Here is a 19365-nt window from a genome sequence, read left to right as displayed (position 1 = left end):
GCACAGGAGGATTTTTTGCCCACAGTTCCATCAGCTTAGCCACAGGACCAACACTTGTTCACTCAGCATACTATGCCCAGAGAAGACACAACCAAAACTGAGGACAAATCTACAACACATTTAGGCTACACCTGTATTGTAGACATCACCTACATAGGTCAGTGATGTGAATAGTCAAGGCTCCTGACTGACAGACAGCCTTACAGCCGCAGAAGCCTTGAGTGTTGATGCAGTTACTGTGGCTCACTCTGTTTTTATCGGTGGAGCTTGCTTTTGTTTGTGGGAAGGTTGTTACTTCACCTGTGTGAAGCACAGTTGTGACAGCAAACTCTGCCCACACTGACTGGACTGTAGTATTATGTACTGACGTCCCTATTCTGGTAAAATCACCTTGGTAGCACACCAAGCTAGGCACATTTGATGTTATAATCTCATGCAGTTGATTGTAGGGGTTTTGTACTGCAAATCAGTGGTGCTACTCCTGATCGTAGCAATTTGGCACATACTTAAACTCATTGCTTACCTGCAGTATAAATCTGTGAAGCAAACAGGAACAAATGTGCTGTAGTGGTTCAAACAGGAGCCAGGATCAAAATCCTGATTCTTGCCCTTGGCTTCAGCCCTCCAAGTTTCAGTTTCTCACCTTCTTGAATAGGCAAACCAGCTACTACTCAAAAATCAAGTGAAGGACCATGACTCATAAACAGCTCCACATTCATCAACAGTTTAAAAATCAGGGAGTTGTCTAAAAATGTAGTTAGTACCTGATAGCAGCAACACTTACAGTAACTGTATAATTCAAATGGATTTAGAAGAAAAATAATAGTTCTCAGATTATTTAAAGGAGCAAAACTAAAGCACAGTTGGCAAAGTAGTTTTTTTAGTTAGTGTGAAAGAAGTCTGAAAAACACAGAGAATGGAGATTTCACTGAGTGTGTGAGCTTATGGTGTACTTATTGTTAATTACTAGGTGTTATTAACACCTAATTATTGTTAATTCAGCTTTAGCTTTACAAGTGATGAGAAGCTTTGGGAATGAGGTATACATAGCACTGCATCTGCTTACCAGTGTTTTGAACCCGGTGTCCTTTACCTCTGGTGAGGCCAGTGAACACTATCCTGTCTATTTTAGGATTGTCTCTTCTCAGTTGTTTCAGTAATTTGCTGTGTGAAGTTAAACAAGTTATTTGTGGCCTGGGCTGCAGAGGTGCTGAAAACCTATTGCCTTTAGAGATGCTCTACTTTGACTTCTCTTCTTCATACAATGGGTCTATCAGTGCCTGATTTTTCCCTGAGACTTAGTAGCTCAGGCTTAATTAGGCTTAATGCCCCTGGAAGACACTGAATGAAAGGTCATAAAGGTCAAGTTTTACTGTTAGCTGCAAGCAAATGGGCAGCTTCTATTTAAATATTTATTTCTCCATTCATATTTTGGAAAAGGATTGACCAATGTCTGAATGCTAAGAAATATGCATTGGCATCTGATACAAAGTCTGTCGAAGTCAACGTGGGTATTTTCTTCTTGTTTTTTTGTTTTTGTTTTTTGTGGTTTTGTCCCTGGATCAGGCCCTTACAGAAATCATCATTATCTGTGTCTAAATTCCTCCATATTCTGTTTTAGCCAAGCTCTTGGCTGCCTGATGTTACTCTTTCAAAGGAGTACAATTGCTGTGTGACTTTACCAGTTTCCTGTCTGTTCTGCTATTTTCTGCTCCAGCAGCTCTTGCCATATCCATCACTTCTAGTATAGCAACTTACTTTCAGCCAAGAAACAGTGATTTGGAGAGTCCTTTTCTTTCTGGAAGACTGGGCTCAAATTGTGCTTATGTGCATGATTAACATGAGCCTGGTTCTAAAGCAGTGCTAAAGCATGTTGCTCAGCAGGTTATTTTTGTGCACTGTCACTGTTTCTAAAGTGAGCTTAAGTGCTTCTCTGGATCAGGACAAAATTTTACTCAATTTTTAATTCTTTACAGATAGGACTGAATTACTTGTAAGATCAATAGGAATAGCTTAACTATTTTTAAATTCCAAAATGTATTTATAAGATAGAGTCCAAATAGAATCTATTTGATATTAATAACCAAATTACCAATGAATAACCAAATAACCAAATGAATATAAATGACTTCTCTTAGAAAATCTGTAACACATGTGCAGCAGTACTTTGTGTATGTGTGATAAGCAAAACTTCTTTTGCAGAGTTAGAAATCTAGTCTTTTCACAGCTTCAATGTTGCGAGGGAAACAAGGCCTAGAAAGGCAGTGGAGGCACTGTCTAGTGCCACTTGGTAATCTGACTTACGATTTTCAACCCACAGGTGCCCTTTCTAAAAGTTGTTTTGATAATATTATTCCCCTACCTACTTGTCCACGGTACATATCCCTGGAAGAAATAGGATAGCAGAGATCTCATGGGGAATGACTGAACCTCCCTGGCAGAGCTGGTGGGGGAATGTTGCACATTATCTTCCATGACTTTGACCAGAGCTGCTATGATCAGTCCCTCTCTTTCATGGAAGGACGCCTGCCTTTATCCTAATCAACAAAAGGAGAGAAGTGATCCATTGGAGCAAAAATAAAATTTGCAGTACTCTCAGGGATGGGGCCTGGAGTATCTGTCCATATTCTGGTATATGAGATTTGGTATGCGAAAAGAGACCAGAATACACATCTCCACACCCTATCCACTTAGTGACCTCAGCTGACAAAAGAACATCATCTAATAACCTCAATATGCTATAATGAAAAAAGCATTTTCCAGTCAAAAATTCAGAGCATCAAAATATATCTCAGCCTGTTTCATCCCAAACTCCATGCTTCTGACTTAAATTTCTTAAAAGACAGATGGCTTTTGTTGTGTCCCTTGAAGGCTAGCAAAAAGGCTTGCTCTAAAGGAGGAAGCAACTTTTTGAGTTAAGGAGCCCTTGTGTAGTATGACTTGCTAGCAGCTTTCTTCTCACGTCTAAGAGTTCTACTTTCACATTTTGGTTTTGTTTTGTTGTTGTTTAAAATTGTTATGGCATTTTATTTTTACTTGTTTTACCATTTTCCACCTTCAGCGGTCAATCGGTTGCAGCACAACTGAAGCCTCTTTTAAATGGAATGGTTCACATACTTCTCGACTTCATCCCAAACCACATTGCTCTGACTGAGCTTAGAGGAGGAAGCATGAACACTGCCCCTGGCCTGCAGTGTAGTTTCACAGAGGAAAGCTGCCTCTGTTCTGATTTTGCTCTCTGTGATTCTCTGAGTTACTGGCGGAATGATCTGTACATTCCCCTTGCCAATTGCCTAGAGGAGAATGCTCAAAAGAAGGGAACAAATTCTACCTGCATTTAATGTCATGTTCAAGCCTTAAAGTAAATCTTAGGTTCATATTGCCATGCTGTCACATAATCACAGTCTCTACAATGTTTAGTACTGGGTAAAGTGTCCTCAAGTAGAAGCCAAGAGGTAAATTCAGTGGATGATGATATACCAATAAAAGTGAGCTTCCGAAGTGCCAAACACATGTATTTTATTATGGTTATGATGGGTGCAGCAGAACCAAGGGGATTATCAATTGGAGACGGATTCAGTGCAGAATCTCAGGACAGAGACTTAAAAAGTTATTCCAGCCAGGCAGGATAGTTAAGTTGCTTTCTGTCAGGATAATATAAGCCTATAAAGCAGATCAAAAAGCAATGCTAACGGCTACATCGTTTGTGGGTGCACTGATTCATGCTGGTGACATATGTGGGTCTGGAGAGAACAGGGATCTGAACCAATTCTCTGAACCAGTCAGTTCTAGGGTGTAGCTCTGTGAGAAGTTCCTGGAGAGGAAGATTAATATAGTTCTCTGTGCCCCAGATCTGGGCAGCCCCTAATACTTTTGACAGGCCTTTGAGAAAGTGATTATGTTTTGAATGCAACCTGAGGTCTGTTTCTTAGTTAAATAATTTCAGAGCATATGAGGGTGGAAAGGATAATTCCATCATTTAAAATGAAACATATATTTCAGACCAATTAATTTAAAACTGTACCAATCTTCAGAAACTTGATAAAGCCCCAGACTGAAGCATTGTGGTCTTCAGGAGACCAAATTGCTTGTGCCATAGGAATAGCTGAGTCAAAAGTGGTTCGACACCTTAATTGTCTTTAATACCTGGATGTCACAGATGGATACCGGATTTTTCTCACAATAGAGGAGGCTGATCCTGTTCCCGTGCTGTGCTTCTTGAAATGCTGAATACCTAGATCACACATGTCTGTAATGCAACACTTGCTTACGTGGAGGAAAAATATTGCAAAAAAGAGGGGGGGAATTACTGAGGGCCAGAGGAAGAGTGTGGACAATGTAACTGCTCCTGTCTTTTAGAAAGTCACACAGAGTTTTGTCTTCACTCTTTCTTAGTGAACTGGACTACCATGATGCTGCAAGTGTCAATGACAGATGCCAAAAGATATGTGACCAATGGGACAGCCTGGGAACACTTACTCAAAAAAGGAGAGAGGCACTGGAGGTAAACCGTATAACAATGATCAGCAGCTCACCTGAGGCAGGGAGGGGGAACGAACCATTTGTTTCAGATCTGGAAAGAGGGTCATTGAGCATCCACTACGAAATCCATAGAGCACTAAAGCTTTTCCTCAGATCTTCATTTCATTTTGGTGTGGCTTCATTTGCAACAGATTGTTCAGAGTACACTTGCCAGTACTCAGCTGCCAAGGACAGTTCTAAAGCAGCAACAAATGGCATGCGATTTATAGCACTACTACTGTCCAGCAAGGATAACAAAAGCCATTAGGCGCTCACTTTTTCATACTTGTCTGAGCTTAGTCAGGTCAGGTACAGGATAATGGCCAGCACTGGGTTAATTTATTGGTAGTCAATATTTCAAAACCACTTGAGATACTTTCAAAAATGTTGCTTAAGAAAAGAGGAAGTCGCACATCTGCCAAGGTGGAAAACAGATGTCTAGCTCTTTCTTTTTATACTTACTCGAAATTACTAAAGCAAGATTAGCAAATTTTAATTGATTTGCAGATAAATCACAATAACAAAAATACTTAAAATCAGTAGTGAAAAAGTAATTTCACCTGTTATCCTTTAAAGGCACACACACCCCTTTTAACATGTTGGATGTGAGAGGATCTTTACTGCAATTAGTCCTGTTGCCTTGAGTGAGAATCCTTAAAGCAGGTGGTGAAATCAGTCAACATATAATCAATTGCTTTTGAAAAGATGAGGCATGACTTTGTGCATGGGTGGGTATGTGTGTGAAGTTAGGTCTTGCCCTAGTAATAAAGGGATGTACCTTTCCCAACCTGTACAGAGGACGGAGAAATTGCTCGAAACAATTGATCAGCTTCACCTGGAGTTTGCCAAAAGAGCTGCTCCTTTCAACAACTGGATGGAAGGTGCTATGGAAGACCTACAGGACATGTTTATTGTTCATAGCATAGAGGAAATTCAGGTAAATGTCTGTTTTTTTGGCTTTTAATCATAGAGAAAACAAGAAAGGAAGCTTTTCCTTCCTGGAGAATAGAACATGTAAGAAAAAAATCCCATCTCTGTCTTGACATTTTCTTTAAGATAAGCAATGTCTGCTCTGTTATAAATAGGGTTCTTCATTGGTATGAAAGCATATTCCAGAGATCACGGAAGAAACAATGGTCTTCATAAAGCTGATGAGGGCTGTTTCATTAATGCATCTATGTGTATTATTTCCTGTATCTACAGATGTATGGACAGGATGTTTGAGAGGCTGAGGGATGAGCTCTTCTTGTTTACAGCATATCTTCCAGATGTTGGAAGAAACATTAACGTTTTCACGCTTCCCCTCTCTGTTTCTGATTTTAGAGTTTAATCACTGCACATGATCAATTCAAAGCTACTTTGCCAGAGGCAGATGGTGAAAGACAGGCCATACTGTCAATCCAGAATGAAGTTGAAAAAGTTATTCAGAGTTACAGCATGAGAATAAGTGCAAGCAATCCTTACAGCACTGTTACTGTGGAAGAGATTCGTAGCAAGTGGGAAAAGGTAATGTATGCTAAATGCATAAAGGACATTGTAATATAGTATTCTAGTTTAGGAATGCTGAGAATATTCAGAGAACTTTACAGTAAACCTGTAAATTATTCTAGATCATCAGATGTCAGAATGAACTTTTTACAGTATCTTGTGCTCTCTGTCGTGTTTGCTAGGCTTGCTCCCCAATATCCCTTGCTCCCATCACTCAGTATTACCTATGTCCTTTCTGACTTTTTGGCAGGGCAAGAGAAGCTTGTGTTGGGGCTAGTGCAGAGCTGGTAGCTGGCTAGTCGATGCACCAGGGGGGGCTGTCAATACAACAGAAAATGAGTGTATTCTTTTTTTCAGTGTAAACAGTGGTTCAAAACCCGCCCTGGGTGTGTTCCTGTGCAACCTGCCCTGGGTGAACCTGCTTTAGCAGGCAGGTTGGAGTAGGTAATCCCCAGAGATCCCTTCTAACACCTACCATTCTGTGATGTGTCTTTTCTACTCAGCTGCTGCTTTGCACCAATGTTGTAAAAAATTAGCATCTTTGGAACCATTAATGTTCCGTCCAATTAAAATGAAATTGGCAATTACCTTAAAAAATTACTGAGTAGAGAATAAAGACAGGTTCCTAGAACAATCACATGAACTTTATTTCATTAGGAACCAAGACAGATAATAAGCTGAAGGTAAATGATTGTGTAGAATGTATGAATTTACCAAATATATAAACTTACACAGACAAGAACACACCCTTGATAGGTTATAAAAACCAAGCAATATGGACTAAACTCAGGATCTCCCAGGGCAATCCAAGCTAAGCAAAAGGGTAAATAAAAAAAAAAATCTAAGGGTAAGCAAAAAAAAAAAAAACCCCACAAACATTTGCAATATGTTAGAGACCTTAAGATATATATGACGTACAGAATGTGTCATGTTATCCTATTGTAATGGCTGTGCTCAAATAAAATATTTTGCACTGACTATTCTTAGAACAATTACTTAGAAATTGAAAAACCAGCTATGTTGCAAAAGAAAAACCAAGTAATTACTTTAATAGCAGTTCAATTTAAATAATTGCCTAGAACTTGAATCCAGCCAGAAGTGCGAATTTCTTTTCTGTCCGTGTCAGACTCTCTTGTCAGGCTGCCCAAGACCATGTTAGCAATTTCTTATGTTAGCACAGAATTGGTAAATAAAATAGTGATTGTGTTTCTGACTGGTCCTTCTGATATCAACCTTCAGACCAGTAAGAAAAATTAGTAACTGTAGTCTTGTTCCATTGTTGTTAAAGCACTCAGTTGTGATTACTCACACCATGCTTTCTTCTGTAACAGGTGAAGCAGCTGGTGCCTCAGAGGGATCAATCCTTGCAGGAGGAACTAGCCCGTCAGCATGCCAACGAGCGCCTGCGCCGTCAGTTTGCTGCTCAGGCCAATGTCATTGGGCCATGGATCCAGACCAAGATGGAGGTGAGTGTCAGATCTTCATGCAGAAGCTGACAAACAAAGTGGTTTATAATTATTTTTCTCTGCTTTATATACAGGACAACAGCAGTCAGCATGGTAGCTTGCTACCTGTTTGATCCTGAAGTATGTAGCACCTGTTAAGATGATTTTTAAAACTGTGGAAGCTTGTACAAGTGGTAGCTTGATGATGAGCAGGAGAAAAAGCAGGAGCTTTGAAAAATCAGTCACTTAAAAATGACTGTTTAGCTTCTGCTTTCTGTAAAGGAAAGACACGAGTATCAGTGAGGTCTCAATACTAATTCCAGAAATAAATGTCACATTTCTTTTGAAACATGTTTTCTACAGTGACATTTCTGATCTCCACTGCATGAAGGTTTTATTACTATTGCTTCTTCGTATGAAAATATTATATATTTATGTGAACGTTGGTCAAATTAGCAAATATGAAGCTTAAACTTTGCATGGTGGGGGTGTGTCTTTGTTTCCTTTGTCAGGAAATTGCCCGCAGCTCTATCGAAATGACAGGACCTTTGGAGGACCAGATGAATCAGCTGAAGCAATATGAGCAAAATATCATCAATTACAAACACAACATTGACAAGCTGGAAGGAGATCATCAGCTTATACAAGAAGCCCTGGTGTTTGACAACAAACACACCAATTATACTATGGAGGTAGCCATCTATTCCCTTTTGTACTTGTTATATTCTGCCATATAACTACCTCTTCTGCCATATACCTACCTTCTCCAATCTGAAGAAACTGCAGCAGAGGATGGAATTTGGCAGACTTTCTGATAATCTCACGAGACACTTGTTTTATTTTCCCTTATTTTACTTTTAGTGAAGAAGTACCCATTTAGAACCCAGTTCCATATTTTTCTGAAAGCCATTTTTGTTTTTAATAATCCTTGGTCATAATACAGAGTTAGTGGTATAGAAAAGGTATCACATAAATATTTAGAGCTGATTTTTTGCTTACTGTTCTTTTTATACTCTCAGAAGAATATATTTGATTCTTTAATAAATCCATATTTTCTCTCTCACAGCACATCCGTGTTGGATGGGAGCTCCTACTTACCACCATTGCTCGAACTATCAATGAGGTTGAGACTCAGATCCTCACAAGAGATGCCAAGGGTATCACCCAGGAACAAATGAATGACTTCAGAGCATCATTCAATCATTTTGACAGGGTACAGTACTCCTGCTTTTTCTCAACTAGCAATATTTATCATTCCCAGAAGCAAGTTTCTTTTCTTTCCATATGTAAGCCTTTTAAAAAACTGCAAATGCAGAAGAATGCACTCTTTTTAAAACAGAAAAAAACCATCAGTTAACAAAGAATGAACAGCCTTATGAAACCATAGACCAATGTACAGATATGTTAAAGATTAATTTTTACTCTTTACATGTAAAGCAACATTATAGTTCTGCTCATATAGTTGAGTATTTGTTTAAATAACAGGCAGAACTGGACAAATCTGTGTGGTTTGGAAGATAACATGCCCCTTTATTTTATGGCAGTGCAACACGTTCTATATATTTGCCAGCAGCTTCCATCCCATTAAATTTAGCTGTAATCTGGATTACAGGTTTTTTTGTTCTTTAAATTATAAATTGTCCCTCTAGAAATAGATTTGTAGGGAATATAGTTGGGGCACTGATAGCTGTCAAGGAAAACCCTTTATTTTTCTGGCTGTCTGTGGGAAATAAGAGACTGGGTTTTTTCAGTTATTTATTCGTGAACGAATAAAAAAGTAGGAATGAAACCCCAATTTTGAAGAAACTTAACTTACTCCTTCTGTGAGTTATGCAAAATTCATGGATACAGGGTTAAAAAGATAGCTATTAACACATACAGTAGTGAAATACATGCAGACAGGTATCTGACATTCCCAGCTGGAGAACAATCTGTACATGAGTTAGCTGTGCTGGCTCTGTGCTCACACAAACCCACCTTCAAAACCAAGTTCACATTTCAAATACGGAAATCAGATTATCATAGTGCAGCACCACAATGTTGTCTTTTTCCCCATACAGATTCCTGTAGTTAGCAGATTGTGCTTAACCCTCGACTTAGACCACAAGTTGGCTTCTTCACATAATTTCAGGCCATAGGAAAATGCCACTTTCTTTTCACTGACACCTTGTTTGTCCAGTTCTACTCAAAATGGTTAGTCAAAACAGACTTACACTTGACATGCATTGGATGCTGATGGTCATGGTTTGCTAAATATTCTTTAGAATATCCTTACCTGTTTAGAAAGAAAAGCAGAATTGCCAAACCTCTGCTTTCTGAAGAAACACACACGCATAGGAAAGGCTGGCTACACAGGAACCAGGAACAGATTTTATGGAAAATCTTAATGTGATTCTAGTGTAGCATAATTGCTTTCTATATTTTTTAAGGAAGCAGAAGATAACATCACAGAAGCAGAGATAAATTTCCTGGAGAGGAAGGAAGCAGCATACTAAATGGCTTTCCCAGTGCACTGGAGCAGATAACTGAGCAATTGGAGCTATCAAAAGCAGACAGAATACCAGGCCTGTGTAAATTACACACCAGTATTTGAGAGACCCAATTAAGGGAAACCAGGGACTTTTCTCAAAGATTTGACAGCTCCCTATAAGATAAGGAAGCAAGGTGACTGAATCCTGGTATATCTTACACTAGATGGCCATCCCTTGGTGCCCCAGAAAGTCTTGAAGGGATAAGCCAAATCCTACACCAGCTAGCTCTACTGTTATGGATCTTTAGGCTTGGCAGATTGCCATGGGTTAAGGCCAGGCTGGCCACTAATAAATGATGGGTGCTTTCGATTAACTCCTCTCCATTCCCAAAGGGGAAGAGAAAGGAATAAGGGAGAGAATTTATGGATTGGAAAAGAAAACTAAAACTGCTTTAATGAAAATAATAACAATAGAATGAAATATATAAAAATATATACAATACCAACACTGAACCCAATCCCCCTGGCGGCAATGGAAGAGGGTGCTCGTGTCACACAGCTGCAGGCAGGTTGGAGATGAGCTATGACAATAATGTGCAACACAGAAGTGCTTCCCAGCTCCTAGATCCTTGCCTGTCCCTGGCTGTCTCCTTTCTTTGGGCTATAAGGACTCGTGGCTTCAGGCAGTGCCCCTTCTGCTCTTGCTTCTGTTGCAGGAAGCCTGAGTGTCTGGGTCAGAACGGGAAGGAGGTAGATGCTTCATCAGCCTCTATGGCCTCAACAACCTGGGCCTGGACAGTGAGTTTAGCTGCAGACTTTACCTTCCCCCGTGGCAGATATAATCCAAAGGCCTTAAAAAATAGGCCTGGAAGAATCATGTTAAGGGAAGGACCATTTTGCATACGCCCCCTTTAAGAATACTCCTGCCCTTAGCATCACATGAGACATCAGTCTAGGAGGACTTTTGCACTAACGCAGAGAAGCAATTACGTTCTTAGTAGCATAATGCAAGGCGAAGAAGGGAAGAATGTGAGATCTAAAACCACTCAGCCATCAAGTCAGGCAAGGACAGACAGATAGAAGAAACACTGATAAAAGAGAGGCTTATACTGACTAAATTACACTGTAATGGCAGATGTGACTCACTTACACAGGCTAGACGGAGACATTCAGCAAACATGTCTGAGAGGGGCAGGCTTGTTTTTAATTTTTATATCCTTCCTATGTCCTTGCACACTTGAATATTTAGTGTTGGTGAGTAAAGGAAACCCAGAGTGCTTCAGAGTTACTTCAGGGTACACAAAATAATGAAGACTTTAAACCTGGAATTTAGATAGAGAAGACAGTAATGGATTCTTTAATGGTTTTGATTACTTTAAACAGAAACTGGATCATCTGATTCTAAGCACTAACAGGAAAATTACTGTCTTCTCCATGTCAGATGGAATGGGCAGTATATGTAATAATTTTGTTGTGCTTAGCAGCATTTCTGAATGCTGACATAATAATACATGTTAAAATACAGTGTATTTTAAAAATACACTGAAAGAATTGGACTACTATTCACAACGATGAGTAGCCAGAAAGATTCCAAAACCTCATACTGTCCCTGATGAGTAATCTTTACATACCTAAGCACAACAGAATCATTTATGCATGCTGTAGTTTGACTTCTGTGGCATTTCTCCAATTTAAGCAGTATCTTAATGTTTGACTCTTAGTGTGTGTTGAGGATGTCAGCAAAGTACTAATAGGCGGAGCTGCTCCCTTCTCCATTTTAAAGATGGTTCACATAAACATAACAACTTTCTATAGAAACTTTCTCCTAAAAACAATTTCCTTTGCTTATAACTCTGAGGAAGGAACACCTCTCTTCCTCCCCAGGAAGAATATGTAAAAAATAAAAATCTTACAGTTCATAATCCGTTATGGGGCTTAGTTCTGCAGTTGTTAATCCTTTGGAAAAGAGCTAGATAATTGGGTGAATTGTTTTTAAACGTCTTCTACATCTTGAGTATTTGAAAGAAAACTATTAGGTATTTTACAAGTTTTTTTTTTTTGAAGAGACTACATGCGCCTGATTCTCAAACTGCAGTAAGTGAACCCCATGCCTGTAAGAATTACAAGGGCAAGAAGGGTTGTGTTTCCTTCAGTGCACCCACCAGCAGAGATGTGCTAGCACAGAAAGCGTTACAAGTCGCCCTTGTTAAAGGCAAGCGGTACATACACTATCTCCCTTGGGCAAGGGAGCAGCCCACTAGACTCTTTTGTTTCCAGCAGGCATGTACACATGCTGGTACCCCAGAGGTTATTCCTGAGGATGCTGCTGCTTACACACTACTCCTGCTGGAGGTTGTGCCCAAAGGCTCAGTCTAGTTGTAGGTATAAATAAAAATCTTCAGCAATACTGATATATTTCCTTCCTTAACGTGTGTGCATACAGAAAAAAATAATTTGGGACACAATGTCTGCATCACAGAAGCAGTTCAGACTGCATAGCTGAATTATGGTATGCAGATAAATTGGGACACCAACACAGAATCATTGTCAATCACTGGTTTTGAAGTCTTTTTATGCAGAGATTCCTTTTTCAGATTCAGTGTATTTAGTAAATTCTACATAAGATTGCAAAGTATGTGATAAAATATCTGCAGCTGCTCTGCATGTAATATCCTAATGGCTGTTAACATATTCTGCTATCGATTTTTTGTGCAAACTACAGATTTTAAGTAGGAGCTCTGAATGCAGAACAATAGCATCATGCCAACCTGTATTTTACTAACAGAAAACCAACAGCTCCCTATTAAAGAACCACATGATCAGGCTTATGCAGGTCATTAGCATTCAGGAAACTGAAGGACATGTTTAAGAATGGATTACTTTGACTCAGAAGCTTGCTTGTTTTATAAGGCCAAATCACAAGAGGGAAGCAAAAGATTTTTTTTGGACTAATATTGAAACATGAGGGTGGATTTCAGTGGTTTACTTTGTATTGGCAGGAAATACAAAGAACCATTTCCCAATGAGAAAGTCCTTGCAAGGGCTTGATCTATGTGTTATTTGCAAAAAGTCCTGTTGTATCCCATGAAGTGATACACTGCAAAGGCAAAGACGCCTTTTTAGGCTATATATGATGCAGGTTAAAAGAATTCACTATGAGAATGTTAAGAACCTGCTATAGCACATTCCAACTACTTGGACCACCACTGGGGAGTCTCACTTAACCAGATGATGGTTATGAGCTCCAGCACAACCATTGCATTCCTCTCCTAAAGAAAATGGTTTTTTGTGGATGTTCTGGCCTCTCTCACTCCTGTCTGCCCTTTGCTACCTGTTGCACGACTACTGCTGCCATGTGTGCCTGGTTAGGAAGCTTGTGCACATACCGACCACCCACCCCCCAGTGTAGCCAAGTAGCTAATAGTTCTCTACCAGCTACCGGTAGAGGAGATGGAGTGACAGTATTTGCCTCTTAGCTCCCGTTTTTATATAATTTTGTTTGCATTCACACAGTAATACCTTCAGCTTTAGAAATAAGGTAAAATGAGCTAACTTCCATCCTGGTGTGACCTGCTGTAGCCTGTCTCCAGGATGGTTTTTGAAAGTTTCAAGCTAGCCTAAATTAACATTTTCAGAATGATAAAATAAACCATTTTGAATGCTTTATAGCAGGAATTAACCCATAAAATGGAAATATTAAAGGAAAAAAACTTCACTGTTGTTAAGGCTTTTAACTAAATGCTGCTCCAGTGTTGCAGCTTTGCTTTATCTCTCATCGTTGACTTTCCACTGTTATTTTTCATCTTCCCTTTATGAAGCTGGTGGAGGTTGGTGCAAAGGAATCAATATAATAACAGCATATGTCAAAAATGAATGGCATTATGAATTCAATGAAGTGCCACTTTATCCTGTTAGTATATTAAATAAACCCAGTGCATATATTAAAACTCCTGTAATTTTAGTTATGCATAACTACATAGAAATTTTTAAAAATAAATTATGAATCTAGCAGGCAAATATGTAACAGACAGAAAACCTTGGATCTTCTCCAAATTGTCAGTCTGTAAAATCAGTCAGGGTAATAATTTTACATCTTAGAAAATCTCTTCACTTGTACTCATGTTAATTCAATACGAAGTATGCCTCCGATAGGACACATTTTGTATGAACAGGAAGACAAGATGAGCCAGTCTGTTTTTAAGAAGTTAGTGTGAACTTCTTGACCTGCAAAATGGAGAAAAATATTGGTTCAAAATAATGATCCAGTTTGATGTCTTGTTACTAGGAGCCATTTAACCTGAAATTCTGTGGGGCTTTTTTTAAAGTCTTTTACAGTTTTCAAAGCAAAACCTTACTGTATAGACTGTTAAAGAAGACAGACAACTGCAGATGATTTGTGACAGTTATAAATTTTATTTGCATCTAAATGAGAATTCAATTGCTTTGACTTCTACTCTCTTTTGAGATGTGCATATTGGGTTGTTAAGTAATATTATCAGATCAAAACTGAAGTAACAGTAATTGAGTGAGAAAAAAGTGCTTTGCCCAGGCTCAGTGACCTTTGTACTGCATCTCACATACACTCTATGATGATAGAAAATGAATGAAGCAAATGGCAGTTCAATAGAATAAAAACTGTCTTATCAGCAAAAATGTTAGAAAAGCACCTGTAGAGGAAGCACAGTTTTAACTCCGTAGCTGAAGTAAGGACACTTTTCCACTAAGAAAAATCCTAATGCGTGAAACTACAAAAATTGTACACTGTTTAGGTAATTCACTGCAATATGTTGACACTACGTTTCCATGAACTTCTGTAAAAGCATTGATATTAATACGAGAGCAGAAAGTTCTTTACTAACCAACTAACCTGATCTGTGATTTTTCTTTCTTTCCTTTACCTTCCCAAATGCATGACCTGTGATGGGATGCTAGGATGAATCTGACAATCTACATTCTGATGAATTTAAAGCCTGCCTCATCAGTCTAGGACAGGTTGGAAATAACCTGCAGGTAGAGGAAACTGGTATTGTTCGGTTTTCAGACAGGCAAATATAAAAATAGCCAAAGAGACTGTGGGTTTGGACTGCAATGTACTGCTCAGAATGCTTTGAAAAGATCCTGCCTCTGGGGAGACAGTTGGATTGTGCAGACTATCAGCACCACTTGGAGCCATTTTCTCTATGCATTTGTCAAAGATTTTTCAAGTTGCTTCATTTACTTGGTTTGAGATGTTTTATTTGCTCTCTACTAGATAACTACAGTGAGGTCTTATGCTTCCTACTCTCAGACTTTAGGTAATTTTCCTTTCCTTAGACTCAATGTAAGCTCACTCCTGATTTAGGATGACGTGATTCCTCTCCAAACTGTTACACTATATCACAACAGAGGAAAACATTTATTTACCTTCTTGCTACCATGCCATTTAAGGTTTACTCATCTTTGAGTCAGGAACGCCACAGATAGATTATTGCCTGGAAAACGAGCAGCCTCCTTTTATACAAGGTCTTCACCTGGTCTCCTTCTAAGTCCTGCAAGTCTCATCCTTTGAGCCAGTATGCACATTGCTCTGCTGCAGTACAGGTCTTGACAGCCAGCAGCCAGAAGGAAAATCCCTTATTTCCATACATATAAGTATATAATGTAAGTACATTATATAATGTACTTATTTCCCATTTATCAGCAGGCAGCTCTCATAGCATACCCACCTTAGCCTTGGAGTGGAGTATTTCAAATCACCAGCGCTACACTATTTTCAGACTGTTTTTAACTATACTTTTAGTCACTACAGCATCCCATGCGCAACCTTTCAAAGACATTTCATATCAGGGAGGCAGCTTGAGCATCTCCTGAGTTTTGACTGGTTTAATAACAAATTTTTCTCCCTGCCCTTCTCTTTGTCTTCTCTGTGTTCTCTGTATTCTTGCCTCATTTACCTCCTCTTCTCCCTTATCTCTCCCCTGACCTTTCCTGATGTTACTTTTTGTGGTGAAAATGTCTGTTTCCTGTGCACAATATGTTAGTTACTTCTTCCTCCTTTAAAACTGATGATGATTCTGGTGACCTGCTTGGCCAATATCAATGAATATTGTTCTTACACTGGATCCAATATGCCAATGGTCTAAACTTGTCGTCTGTCTGGAAATTACCTTGGATTCTTCGAACCTTCCCTTCTGTATGCCTTATGTTGTTTTGGTCAATAGAGGAAGAATGGATTGATGGACCACGATGATTTCAGAGCTTGCTTAATTTCAATGGGTTATGATTTGGTATGAACTTTAAGAAACAATGGCAACAGCCTCTGTTTACAGCTTGTAACATTAACCCCAGCAACACTGAAGGTTTTTTAAATTGACAGAATACTAACAATATAACTTGCACTACAAGTACTAGTTTCTTGTTTCTTTGCCTTTTCTCTATTTTCAAATAGTTAAAAAGGAGGTTAAAAGTAAAAGTAGACACTTGAAAACCATATTCTATGGTCTGCTTAATTTCTTTTTGATTTAAGGATATGTAAAAAATTGAAATTACCAGTTACTAATTTTTTTCTTTGTTTCTCTTTTTTTACCTGCATTAGGAAGAATGAGTTTGATGCTGTTTAATTCTCATAAACTAACCTTGGGGGTTGCATTTTCTATCATTCACTTGCTCATTCTAAAAATTTTTCCCCCAAATCACGCTTTTTTGTTGAAAAAAAGGATGAGCCTTAGTTGAACTGTCCTATATTTAGCATGACATTTTCAGACTCAATTCTTTTACTTCTTGGTTCAGTGGGCCAGCAAGTACACAGCTTCTTGGGCTACTGTTTCACCTCTCTGTGCCGTACCTAAATTGCAGTGGTTTTAGGATGGGGTGAAAAATAAAGTGTTAAGTTAAAACAAGTTAAATGGGCATTGGGGGAAGGTGGGAGGTGGGAGAAGTTGCAGAAAGTTGATTGGAAGTTATGTACTGTGTATTTAGGACAAAACCCAGATTTTTCAAAGGCACCGAGTCCTTTATATAAAAGAGAGGCGGGCATTTAAGATCCCAGTTTTCACCAATTCTGACAGTTATGTTCCTAAGTCAGGAAGATGCTTTAAAGACTTTGTAACCACTGGGCCCTACTAGTTCAGGAGAGACACGAGCCGTTGGTGGTTGATATTACGGTGACCGTATTTTTTTGTTTTGGATTCTGTGAAAGGGTGAAGCTGAGTTTGCCCGAATCATGTCTCTGGTTGACCCCAATGGGCAAGGAACCGTCACTTTCCAGTCCTTCATTGACTTCATGACCAGAGAAACGGCAGACACAGACACGGCTGAGCAAGTGATAGCTTCCTTCAGAATTCTGGCTTCAGATAAGGTCAGTCATCGTGCTGCTGGCTCTAAGGACTCAATAGCTCTCCTACTGAGCTCCTCCTATATAAGACTTTTGGTAACAGTGAATCTTTGTTTTCAGTTTGCAAGACTTCAGAGAAAGCACTTTTCTTCATGTTTAGAACGAAGACCCGTAGCTGAAATGGGTGTAGAATTCAGGGCTTGGTCTTTATACCCTCATATCACAAAGAGCCAACAAAAAATTAGACATCTTAGGCAAGATTTAGACAGTTTGCTGTATAATTGATGTATTGTATGTCAGGTCATTTTAACACAACAGTCTTGATTAGAGGGGAACTCATTCTGCCTTTAATGCTGTTGTCTGGATGTTTCAGTGGTTGAATTTGGCCCTCTGGAACGCAGCCTGGAGCAGCTGCACGAGACAACACCTAATTGTGAGCCATGTTCTGACCTGGCAGATCATTCAACAGGGCCACGCAATGTGGTGTTCCCCTATCCTAGGAGGAGGAGGCCTCCTCTGCTTAGTGGGTTTGTGGAGGAAGCTCTTGAATTTGACAGATTCCTCCCCACAACCAGGTCCACTGGTGAGTGAGAGGTGTATGCAGAGGAACGGGAGGATACAAGAGCTTCTGGGGGAGTCAGGGGCCATAAACAGAGCTGCCAGGAAACCAGTCCTGTGCTATGGAGAAAGGACAGATCACAGCAGTACAGGACTATTTGCCCAAGCTCGCTTTATTGATTTTCTCATTCTAGCAGCTTGTATTGATTTTGTGATCTCAGTTACTGTGGACTCTGTTTTGAATTCCAGACATGTTCTCAGTAGGAATTCACGCGGAAGACTAAAGCCAAGGTGTCAGTAAAAAATGGTTTTCATTACGTTGCTATTTTACATAAGGTCAAGCCTGTTAACAGAGGGTGTCTTTCATATTATAAATGCAAACCATTAAGAGCAATAATGCATCTTTCATTACAACTATATTAGGACCTTGCAACTAACAGAACCTAACTGAAAATGTGACTGTCCTGTCTCTGTGGAAGGGGCAGTAGCGCACTGTAGAGATACTGACTAGATGTCCATGCACGAGCTGTACCAGTAGCAGTGTACCCACAGCTGCACAGTGCTCGGGAGCTAACGTACCGTCACATCCTGAGACTGGATCTTGACCTAATCAGTTTTGTTGGTAGAATTGTCCCCTTCAGCTCATCATTAGAAATGGAATTTACTGTGGAAAATATTTGGTCTCAAGAAAAATGGACAGCTTGTCTGAATTTGTTAGTCACAGCTACAGAAAATAAATGTATTTTTTGTCTGCGAAGAATACATAATGAATTTGTCAATCCTTTCCCCCCTCCCAGCCTTATATCCTGGCAGATGAGTTGCGTCGAGAGCTGCCTCCTGAGCAGGCTCAGTACTGCATCAAGAGAATGCCTCCGTACACCGGCCCAGGTTCTGTTCCTGGGGCCCTGGATTACACCTCCTTTTCATCAGCACTCTATGGAGAGAGCGACCTCTGATTCTTTAATCGGCCGTATTCATGGTACACACTACAAATACCCACCTTATTGCCCAGATTGCTTCTCAAAAGCTTTGACAAGCTGATTTAAAAACGTGTTTTATAAATACAGTAGGTACCGTCAGTGTAAAGTGCTAGTAACTGAAGTAACTAGTGTATATTAAAGCGTGCAGCATGTTAGATTTCTGCATTGTTGGTTTTAGGTTGTCTGTCCAATATGATGCTAGAAAATACATTAAAAAAAATTGCAAGATATTAACTTCGGAAATACCCATTTAGAAAATAGAATGTAAAACCTAAGAGTATTGAAACTCAAAAATATTTCTCCATTTTCAAAACATTTCAGTGCTGTATGTGCTTCTTTTACAATGTTCATAAAACTATGTTAGAAGTCATGCTTTTTTCTTTTGTAGAGCAATATTGTTTTCCGCTAATGATTTCTGATTTTCTATGCTTCTACTGGTGAAATTTAATAAAATATTAAAATGCAGTTTTTCAGGGAAGAAATACATCAATGAAGTAAACTACTTAAGTCACAAAAGTAATCCAGAATGATATGCTTCTGTCTCTTAAAGATGGTTTTACCTTATCCCAAAGAGTTGTACTATAGCAGGGG

The 19365-nt window shown here is 39.2% G+C and overlaps 1 protein-coding gene across 5 annotated transcripts in view; it reads left to right on the top strand.

Annotated features, from left to right (window-relative positions):
- The window catches only part of LOC104500973 (alpha-actinin-2), a 69736-nt gene extending 50622 nt beyond the window's left edge, over positions 1–19114 (top strand). For 2 of the 5 annotated variants that reach the window (XM_010144704.1, XM_010144705.1), the window contains exons 13-21: positions 4396–4504; positions 5318–5458; positions 5845–6027; positions 7341–7475; positions 7967–8146; positions 8521–8667; positions 16125–16190; positions 17102–17260; positions 18592–19114. In XM_010144704.1, the coding sequence (XP_010143006.1) occupies positions 4396–4504; positions 5318–5458; positions 5845–6027; positions 7341–7475; positions 7967–8146; positions 8521–8667; positions 16125–16190; positions 17102–17260; positions 18592–18750 (1279 nt within the window). In that variant the 3' untranslated portion in view covers positions 18751–19114. Of the gene's footprint in view, positions 1–4395; positions 4505–5317; positions 5459–5844; positions 6028–7340; positions 7476–7966; positions 8147–8520; positions 8668–14856; positions 14935–16124; positions 16191–17101; positions 17261–18591 lie in introns of all 5 variants that reach the window. The other 3 variants (XM_010144707.1, XM_010144706.1, XM_010144703.1) reach the window with 2 other exon arrangements.
- The last annotated feature ends 251 nt before the right edge of the window (positions 19115–19365 follow it).

The sequence above is a fragment of the Buceros rhinoceros genome, unplaced genomic scaffold, assembly GCF_000710305.1.
Source record: "Buceros rhinoceros silvestris isolate BGI_N320 unplaced genomic scaffold, ASM71030v1 scaffold28581, whole genome shotgun sequence".
Taxonomy (NCBI): domain Eukaryota; kingdom Metazoa; phylum Chordata; class Aves; order Bucerotiformes; family Bucerotidae; genus Buceros; species Buceros rhinoceros.
Note: the sequence above shows the minus strand (reverse complement) of the source record. Positions and strands in the feature narration are given on the sequence as shown.